The sequence below is a fragment of the Marmota marmota genome, unplaced genomic scaffold (genome assembly GCF_001458135.2).
Source record: "Marmota marmota marmota unplaced genomic scaffold, marMar, whole genome shotgun sequence".
NCBI lineage: Eukaryota > Metazoa > Chordata > Mammalia > Rodentia > Sciuridae > Marmota > Marmota marmota.
The window spans coordinates 2535310-2546226 of record NW_026000119.1 but is presented as its reverse complement, the minus strand read 5'-3'; the positions used below and the strand labels follow the sequence as shown (position 1 = coordinate 2546226).

At 39.2% G+C, this 10917-nt stretch overlaps 1 protein-coding gene across 2 annotated transcripts in view; it reads left to right on the top strand.

Moving 5' to 3' along the window:
* Positions 1-10917, top strand: part of Gpat3 (glycerol-3-phosphate acyltransferase 3) — a 69394-nt gene that overhangs the window by 10892 nt on the left and 47585 nt on the right. For both annotated transcript variants that reach the window (XM_048784727.1, XM_015499209.2), the window contains exon 3: positions 4685-4751. In XM_048784727.1, the coding sequence (XP_048640684.1) occupies positions 4685-4751 (67 nt within the window). The remainder of the gene's footprint in view (positions 1-4684; positions 4752-10917) is intronic.

The following is a 10917-nucleotide window of genomic DNA, read 5'->3' as shown; positions in this document are numbered from 1 at the left end:
ATGCGATGGAAATCCTTCCTCCAGGTTCCGGAACACCCCACTATTGCTGGAAATTCCTAACAAGATAGCTTTTAGCCGTCCTGACTTGTCATACTCCCACACAGTGAAGCAGCACACGGGGGCAATGCACTCCCCTCGCCGCCATCTTCCCTCACATATTCTTGGCAAGTACTTTACCACTGAGCTATATACCCCAGCCCTCTCCATCTTTTTTCTTTTCTTTTTTTTTGGGGGGGAGGGGGTGAGTGGGTACTGGGAATTGAACTCAGGCACTCAACAACTGAGTCACATCCCCAGCCCTATTTTGTGTTTTATTTAGAGACAGGGTCTCACTGAGTTGCTCAGCAACTCACTTTTTCTGAGGCTGGCTTTGAACTCAAGATCCTTCTGCCTCAGCCTCCCAAGCCAGTGGGTTTACAGGTATATGCCACTGATCGCGGCTTCTCCGTCTTTTTAAAAAGGCATGTCAAGCTGGGCACAGTGGTACACAGCTGTCATCCCAATGACTCTAGAGCTTGAGGCAGGAGGATTACAAGTTGTGGGCCAGCCTCATAACTTATTGAAACCCTCAGGACTTTAGTGAGATCCAGTCTCAAGCCTAAATGTAAAAGGGGCTGGGAATGTAGCTCAGTGAATTGTTAAAGTTTCCTTGGGTTCAATCTTTAATATTGGGGGTGAAAAAAAAGTACATCAATAATTATCAGATGTTTATTAACACCTGTATAATAGATATTATATCTGATGTTGGAACTTAATAAATGTGCTAGAAGGCCCCGATGTTGATGATAGAAAGTAGTATTAAATAAAAGCTGGCCAAGTATTGTGCTTTGCATTTATCTTAATTCCACACAACTCTATCATTACTCTCACTGATAGATCTGAAGGTGGAGGTTCAGAGAGAAAATATGTCTGGGCAGCAACATACAGCTGACAGTGACAGAATGGGATTTTAATTTGGAGGCTGCATTCTTAGTCTATCAAGATGACAGCCTCTGTCAAGAAACTTTCATTTGGCTATAGATGGCAGCCAGCTGTTACTTGAGTGAGCTTCATAATTTGAATTTTTATTCAATTTTATGCACTTTTCTTCTTCCTTTTCCATATCTTTAGTCAATCCCTAAATGTCTTGATAGTTGAAAAATTGGAAGTTGTAATTGTCTAGGTGACAGTGTCACAATATTGCAAGCTTTGGGCTTAAGTTTTAAAGTTAGACTTGAAACTGCTTCTTACTGGTGAATTTTGGATAGCTGCCATTTTTCTCTTAGAAGGTGTGGAAATTAATTGGAGAGAAAGCCTGATTGATAAGTGTCTTAGCTTTCCTTGGGGTGAGACTGAGGTGGGGAACAATAAAGGGTGTTGTTAGATGCCACTTCTTACCTTCAGAAACCTCTTGCCTACAGAGCTGCCTTCTCCTGAAGCTTGGAGGTAGATTTGTTCTGAGATCCTTTAAAAGAGATTCAGAACCTCTAGTAGAGATATTCTGCCTTTATATTTGGGCTTACTCAATTGGTGGAAGAAGTTGGCATGGTGAAAGAAAAATAGGTATCTATTGGGAGACACACTGATAGTTTGAGAAAAAACTGGTCATCTTTGGTAACTTAATAAGGTGTGGGGTGTGGGGAGGAAGAGGAAACCATTGCTATTCTTTATGGCCTACTATGGCAACAGATATATTGCTCCTTTAATTTTCACAACCACCCTTGGTATTGTCCCCATTTTAGGGATGATGAAATGGATGCTCCAAGGTTAAAGGCTCTTCTCTGAAATAGCTGGAGCCAAGAAATGACAGGACTAAAATTCCAGCATATAGCTGGCTGGCTGCAAAGCACAGGCAGGATTTTACTTTCACTGGAGAGTAAACCTATGGAAGAAAATGGTTTTCTAATACAAATTCTTTTTAGCGTTAAATAGCTGCTTCTCCAACATAACATTTACGTGTGTGTGTGTGTGTGTGTGTGTGTGTTTGTGTATTACCAGGGATTGAATCCAGGAGTGCTGTACCACTGAGCTATAATCTCCAGCCCTTTCATTTTATTTTGAGACAAAGTCTCTCTCAGTTGTCCAGGCTAACCTTGAATTTGTGATCCTTCTTGCCTCGGCCTCCTGAATAGCTGGGATTATAAGAGCCTGGTCTAACATTTGTTTACATTGAGCACAGTCACTGCAGTTCTTTGGCATTCTGAAACTCTTTCTTGCTCTTTAAGGAATGTCACTCAGTGTTTGAAAAATGTCATTTTATAGTTTGCTAGGGCTGACACAACCAAATACCACAGACTGGGTGGCTTAAACAGCACAAATTTATTTTCTCATGGTTCAGGAAACGAAAAGTCCAAGATCAAGGTGTCGGCAGGCGTGGTTTTGATCTGGGGCCTCTCCTAGTCTTGCAGGGGTTCACCTTCTCACTATGCCCTCACGTGATCTTTTTTCCGTGCACACACATGCTTGGAATTTCTTTGGCTGTCCAATTTCTTCTTATGACACCAGTCAGATAGGAATATGGCCCACTCTAAGGGCTTCATTTTAACTTCATCATCTCTTAAAGACCTCTCTCAGTCACATTCCGAAGTATGGGGTTCGAGCTTCACCATATGAATTTGGGGGCTATAACTCAGCCCTTAACTGCCACAAAATACCAATATTTTCCATCATATGAGCATGGGGTAATTGTTCCAACCTATGGAACTACATTTATATAAAATATAAAATCATCTGCATACAATTAAAAAGTCAGTTCTGAGGTTAATAATGCTGGATTGTAAAAAAGTAAACTATTATAAAAACAATATTCTATTTTATCATATCTTTGGCTTATTTTCAAATGATAATGGGGTCCAAAGCTTTAAGTAAGAAACTATGGAAATTAATCTTTATCTCAGTTGAGAAAAGGTAGGAGTCCAGAGTTTGAGAAACCCTGTGCCAAATCAGCAATATCTAAAATGATGTAGCCAGACTAAGACCAAGTCTAATTGTCATCAGTGACTTGCCACTTGAAGCTGGAAGATCAGGCTTCTATTTATAGGTGTTTCCTGAGCGTGCTGGCATGTGCCTTCTTAGCTTTTTAAGTTGTTGTGCAGGGGTCCTGGTGGTCTGTGCCAGAATCCTTGACCTTTGTACTTATGCTTGGGCTATTTATTCTGTCAGTTATTTTCTAATGTATTTTTTTAAAAAAAACTTTCAGTTTCTCTGCTTTACACACCTGTTGAGCCTAGTAATAGGTTTTTGGAAATACTAATAGTAAAGGTTTTTGCCTTTATGGGTACTTATATTCAATTTTACCCCTTCATGGGTACTTATATTCAATTATAATTATTACATAGCTTTTTGCCTCTTATTTCCCCCCCACTTTGAAATCAAATTGTAATCTTTTAGATGTCATTTGAATTTGCTTTTCTTCTTTTTATTCTGTGTTCTGGGGATTGAACTCAGGGCCTTGCTCATGCTAGACAAGAGCTTTACTGCTGAACTATACCACTAGCCCCTAATTGACTATTTTTATTATTTATTTATTTATTCATTTGTGGTATTGGCGATTGAATCTAGAGGGGCTTTACCACTGAGCCACATCCTTACTCCTTTTTAATTTTTTATTTTGAAACAGGTTCTCACTAGTTTGCTGAGGCTAGCCTTAAACTTGCAATCTTCCTGTCTCTGTTAAATGGGACTGTAGGTGTATATACCACTGCTCCTGGCTAATTGGCTATTTTAAACTAAAAGACAGCATTTGAGGATTCTCTAGAATACTGAGTTGAAAAAATTCCCTTGTGCTTTTTAAACTATGATATTAAAAGGTAAATTTTAGAAATACATAAGAAATGTATAAAGAAAAAAATTAAAAACACATCTCAGTATATTTAAATAAAGTGAGAGTTGTTTTTCCAATTCTTAAATTCTCCTAAGCCTGTAGATCCTTATAATCATAACATTTTTTCCTATGCATCTTAATAGGTCAGTAATTAGGTGGACAGATTGTTTTTTATTTAGTTAGTGATTTCACTTACTCTTTGTAGCTTTCCGAGTCGGTGCTGCTTCTTTCTGTAAGCTGTTTTTTTTTCTTTTTCCTCCCTTTTTCTTTTCTCTTTTTTTAGTACCAAGGATTGAACCTGGGGCACATAACAACTGAGCCACATCCCCAACCCTTTTTACTGTTTATTTTGAGACAGGGTCTTGCTAAGTTGCTCCAAGCCTTGCTAAGTTTCTGAGGCTGGCTTTGAATTTTCAGTTAAGCCCCCTGGATTACAGGTGAGCACCATCATGCCTAGCCTTATTATTATTATGATGATGGTGAACTGGGGATGAACTCAGTGATGCTTTACCAGTGAACTACATCCCTTTTTATTTTGAGGAAGCGTCTTGCTAAGTTGCTCAGCCTGTCCTTGAACTTATGATCTTCCTATTTAAACCTCCTGAGAAGCCACTGAGCCTGGCTCTGCAAGTTTTTCTGATTCCTCTTTGAACATGTCTTGTACCTGAATGCCTAGTTTATTATGAAAAGAATCATTATACTTTGTGCCCCGTGTTTAGGTCTTTATGCATGTAATGTCAATTAATCTTGACAGCAATCTTATGGGATGGGAATGATAATTCTCATTTTATAATAAGGAAACTGAGGGCTAGAAGGAAGGTTTGAGTAGTTTACATTGTGTCTACAGAAGAGTTTACATTAATACTTCTTGTTTTTGAACAGTGGGCCACATTACGAATTGAAAAAGGAGCTGAGAAGGAGTCCGTTCTTAAAAATTCAGCTTCTGTTGGTAAGTCTTTCTTTTCATTATGATCATTAAAATATTCACATTGGGTAGGTTTATATTTTCCCAATTTGAATGTGAAATATACAGAGAGCAGTGCTTTCCTTAGGCCTTGGATTACTTAAAATTCTGTCCTTAATGCAAAACAGCAGCTGCCTGAGTTTGGGTTGACTTTATTTAATTTAATTTAATTTAATTTATTCTAATTTGTTATATAACTTTTTATCGTGAAGGTGGTGATAAGTGTTATAGTTCATTTATATGTTCTTATTACAGGTATTGTATAGGTGGTGTTTTAGTTTCTAAGGGTGTGCATTTGAAGATGGATTCCTATGGTTATAAAGATAGAGTCAATGGTTTAAAAGTGTTGGTGGGGCAGTAGTAGTCAGTTTTAATCACTATTACAAAAGAAATGAGGCAGGCCACTCATGAAAAAAAGAGATTTATTTAACTCACAGTTCTGGAGGCTCAAGGGCATGGCATGGGAAGATCACCTGGTCTCTAATGAGGAACTCATGGTGGATGGTGGAGCTCATGTGGGTAGAAGGATCACATGGTAAGACAGGAAGAAGGGAGAGTGACTCAGGGGTAGGCTTCAAGCTTTTATAACAACTCATACTTGTAAGAAGTATCATGGGGGCGGGGTGCTATGGTGCATGCCTAAAATCCTAGTGACTTGGGAGGTTGGAGCAGAAGGATCCGCAGGTTTGAGGTCAGCCTCAACAATTTATTGAAAAGGAAGGGGGGAAAAAAGAACTACTATGGAGTTGCAGAGGATTATCTTAATCTCTTCTGAGGGCAGCACCCTCAGTTGAGCTAGGATCTTATAAAGTTATATACCATCTTAGCACTGCCACACTAATGACCAAGTCTCCCGTACATGAAACTTTGAGGGAACACACTTAAACCGTATCCAAACATAGCAGGGCTTACTGAAGTACCAGGGAGTTAACACTTATAATTGAGGCTTTATTAGCATCTTATTCTAACTTGAGTTCCTCAAAGTACGTTCCTCAAAATAATGCTTTATTGCTAAAGGCTAATGGTAATAGTGTACATGAAATAAATAACTCTCAGCTGCTGGTGTAACTCAGTGGTAAAGTGTGTTTTTAGAATATGCTAAGACCTTGGGTTCCATCCCCATCACCAAAAAACCCCAAAGATGGCCTGCCTCATTTCTTTTGTAATAGTGATGAAAACTGACTACTACTGCCCCACCAAAAAACCCCAAACAACAACCAACTCTCCAGAGGGATAAGCTTACTGTCTCTTCCTTTTGGAGAGTACTAGGGCATAGTGATAAAGGCTCAGAAAAGTCCTGTAATAAAGAAAAGTGTTTAATTTTATTTAACATACCATTTATTAAACTTCTTTGACATGATATCCTTTTCCCCTATATGACTCCTGTTAGCTTCTGGTAGGAGTTAACTAGCAAATCAACTGGGCCAGGCAGTCCCTGTCTTTACCTTTGTCCAAAGAAACCCTTTCATGCAGGGTAAGAATTTTAAGAATTGTTAAAGACACTTGGATCAGAGTGTTACTGGCACAAAGGGAGGGGTTTTTAGGGGGTCCCCAGTACAGGTTCATGGCCTCCTGAGCAAAGAACTGAGCAGGACACAAAAGGTTGGCAGGCAAGGCAGAGGGTTACTGAAAGTAAAGAAAACACTTTGAGAGAGCAGTGTGGGCAGAGCTGTGAAGTAGCTCAAGGCTGTGTGTGTGTGTGTGTGTGTGTGTGTGTGTGTGTGTGTGTGTGTGTGTGGTCTACACAGTGGAGCTCTCTTTTATTGGGCTTTTCTAGCTCTCCCCTCTCCCCTGGGTGGATCTGGGATTCATGGATACCTTGTTTGACAGCTGAACCTGACATACTTTCTTCTCTCCTGCGCATGTGTAAGTTTCTTTTTCCCCTGGACAGAGGGGTGGAAACTGAAATGCTAATGATATGTTAACTAGCAACAAGTTAACTTTGGGTCAGTACTTGTGGCATTCCCAAGATTCATGACTTTCCCTTCCTGGTCTTGAATTCCCTTTCAAGTCATCTTGCTTCCTCTCTTTAACTGCAAGATGGCCCAGTTTCCCCTCAGGGAAGGGGCTTCAGGTGAAGTGTCATGAGGGCCCCAGGTAGTCTGGAGAGCCCTAAGGGATAGCCCTTTCCCCATGCCTTGCTTCCTACCTAACAATAGTTAAGCAATAAGAAAGAAACAAATCCCCAGATTTAATTATAAAAAGAAGTAAGCCTTTATGTGTTTATAAAAAGTAATGTAGAAAAGTTTGTGCCTCACTGATTTAGGATTAAAAATTATCATGCTTTGTCAGACATTTCACTAGAAGGAATTTATCTTCTGGAGGCTTGGCTGAAAGGAATTGTAGAAAATTGTTGTAACTTGTGGAAATGGCAAAGTATTTTAAAACATTTGAGCTTTTTTTGTGTAATTATTATTCAGATGACTGAAGCAACTAGTAGAGCTTTAGGGTGTATGCTTAAACACCAAACATTTTATCAACCTGGATCTTTTTGACTATATGCGATCCTCCTTTGGTTCCGTATCTAGTAGTTCTACTGCTAGTCTGTGGGAACACTTTTAAATGTGCATCCTTACTAATAAGGAAAGAACAGCCAGGTGTGGCGGTGCATACCTGTTATCCCAGTGACTCAGTAGGCTGAGGCAGGAGGATTGCAAGTTTGAGGCCAGCCTCAGAACTTAGCAAGGCCCTCAGCAATTTGTCAAGACTCTTTCTCAAAATAAAAAATAAAAAGGACTAGGGATGTATCTCAGTGTTAAAGCATCCCTTGTGTTCAATCCCCAGTACAGGGGAAAAAAAATGTTTAAGGAAAGAACAAACTTTGTTGCTGGTTTTCTGTTGTATTTACTGAGACTTTGGGCTATTATTGATCTTGTGAAATTTTATGGGCCCTATACTTTGGGGTGGTTGTGGTGTATGACTTAGGCCATGAATTTAAAAAGGCACATGGTATTTCAATTTAGTAGGTTAAATGGATTAAAAAAATAACTAGGTGCAGGTATCCAGAAGCATAGGTTTAGAGTTTTTTTTTTGTTGTTGTTTGTTTGTTTTTTTAATACTAGGGATTGAGCCCAGGGTACTTTACCACTGAGCTATATCTCCAGATCTATTTTTTTTTTAATTTTTTATTTTGAGGCAGGGTCTCACTAAGTTGATGAGGCTGAACTTGTACTTGCAATCTTCTTGTCTCAGCCTCTTAAGTTGCTGGGATTATAGGTGTGTGCCACAACGCACACCTGTATTTTTTTTTTTAAAAGGCTATGTGGAGGTGAAGACTTCATTCGGACTTTCATCTACTGTGTTATTATTATTCTTATAGTCATACATCTGCCTTATCTATTTTTGGTCTTTGTGTTTTCCAGGAAAGAGTGGACGTGAACAGGAAGAGAAAATATAAATTATAATAAAATATAATGGTTCAGAGTAAGGCCAGTGTCTACAAAATTTGTTATATTTCATTCAGAGTAGCTGCCCTTCTTGTTAGCTGATAAAATTGGGAATTGATTCCCAGTTATTGAGCATCTGGGATATCTAAGATTGTCACAGGATTCAAAGCCAATTAAGGTACAGTCCCTGTGGGAAGACAGGCATCTGACCATCCATTGTGATAATGCTAAAATAGGTACATAAACAAAGGACAATGAGATCTAATTTAGGCTCTGATCTGTGCTTCATCCATTTCTGTTAATCCAAGAGCCGTTCATGCCATGCACCTCGGCTCCCATGCTGACTCCACACTTGGCCAGCCAGGACTTGTGCCTGTTGATAGCCTGGTATTTAGAGTCAACGGAAAAGTAGTGTCACAATCCTAGACAGACCAATAGAGGGTGATGAAATACTGCACATTTGTGTGCTTGGCTGGTGCAATCTTCCCTCTTGGGAGCATCATGTCTCTGTACCACAGCCAATGATAGCACAAGTCAGTGTTGAGCCAGTCAGTTTAGGCAAGGGTCACAGGCTGGCGAGGGGACCCAGGAGCTCAGGGTGTGATTTTGAATGATACAGTCCCAATAATAGTTTCTGAGAGGTAGATCTTGTCTAGACAGGGAAAATCGTTATTTTTATTTTCTACATACACATAAAACATTCCTTCTGCTGCTATTTTACTTAATGAAGCACATATTTTGAAATATATTTCGAGCTTCCCTCCCAAGTCAAATCCCTCTAGCACTATATTTCTTCTGGGCTTATCTGAAGCCGGGCTTGGTGGCACACACCTGTGTTGTACCCTAGATGTGCAAAAGAGCAGCATGGTAAGCTAAGGCAAGGAAAGAGAATGCTGGTGGTTTCTTTGCTTCTTTTCTCGACCACTGTCACCATACCAGCTAGAGGACAAAGGCATCTATTTGGACCCAGGGATGGGGTACCACTGAACAATCCGTGCAACTTTTATTTTAGTCTGCTGTAAATGCTGCAAGAGACTTTTAAGAGCTGCCAGCCTCACTTTTTGGGCACCTAATTCCCAGGATACCATTAAGCGTGAATCAGCACTTTTGATTAAAATTGGAATTAATATAATGAATTATGAAATTTTAGTTAACTTGAATTACTCAGAGAGTCCATCATAATTGTATTATACCAGGACGTTGGAGTTATGACCAACCCAAAGTCAACAAGCATGAATAGGCCTGCATTTTACCCAAGAGTGATTCATAAGAATAGAAATACTGTACATAGGCTGGTGGTGCAGTCATGTTGGCCTTGCTCCCTGGAGTGTGACTCTGGCTTGAGTGGGCACTGTTGGCAATGGGAGGGGCAGGCAGCCTCCAGGAACCCTCCTCCAGCTGCCACTGCTTGTGAAGATTTGGGGTCATGTGGACTGCTGTTAATTTAGCCCTTGTGCTAAATTTCTCCTTCACCTTGTACTTCATGCCTTCAGGCTCTCCCCTTTGCCTACCCAAACACTCAGAAGGAATGAAATACTGAGATGAAACGCTGTTGTTATACCCAAATGTTGTCTAACATTTCCTTCTAATTTTATGTTTGGAATTCTTTCTGTGAGGCATTTTACTAACTCATAGCTAACTGATAGCTTAAATACATTGGTTACAATAACATTAATAAGCTATTTTAGATTCACAGAAAATGTGGGATAATATTTTGGTAATAGACATTTGAGAGATGTTGTGTTTTTGGTACTAGGGATTGTACCCAGGTGGCTTAACCACTTAGCCACATCCCCATTCCTTTTTATTTTTTTGAGACAGGGCCTCGCTAAGTTACTGAGGCTGGCATGGAACTCAAAATCCTCCAGCCTGAGCCTCCCAAGTCGCTGGGATTACAGGCCTGTAATACTGTGCCTGATATGAGTTGTTTTTTAAAAACACTGTACAGCAGCCAAAATGATTTAATTGAATTTACATGGAGAGAACAAAGTAGATAAATTTAAAACAGTGTTAAAACAGCATAAAAGGAATAATATAACGTTTATTTAAAATTTACTACCACAGGATTAGGGGTGTGGCTCAATGGTAGTATGCGTGTCTAAAATGTGTGAGACCCTGGGTTCTATCCCCAGACCACTCCCTTCAAAAATTAAAAATTTACTACCAGAAATGGATTATGCAAATTTTTAGGTAGGTACAGACTATGTATGGAAGTGATATGTGCTACATGAGAGTGGTTATCTTCTAGGAGGAAGAGGAAGAGGTGACAGGGTGGGCTTTAACTGTGTCTATAATTTTTTTCTTTAAAATGACCTAAGCAAACATAGCAATGGGTATCTTTTTTGTTAAATTCTTATTCTTTTTTGGTTAATCTTACACTTTAACCATAAAATTAAAAACTCGGCCAAATAAAGTATCAATAATTATTTAAATAGAATATTTAATCTGACAAATGGAACTAGTTTTATATGAGTGGAAAATAGGTGCCTGTCTCAGGGGAATGATTTGATTCTTTTTTTTTTTAATTTTTTTTTAAATTTTTTTAATTTTTTATTGTTGGCTGTTCAAAACATTACATAGTTCTTGATATATCATATTTCACACTTTGATTCAAGTGGGTTATGAGCTCCCATTTTTACCCCATATACAGATTGCAGAATCACATCAGTTACACATCCATTGATTTACATATTGCCATACTAGTGTCTGTTGTGTTCTGCTGCCTTTCCTATCCTCTACTATCCCCCCTCCCCTCCCCTCCCCTC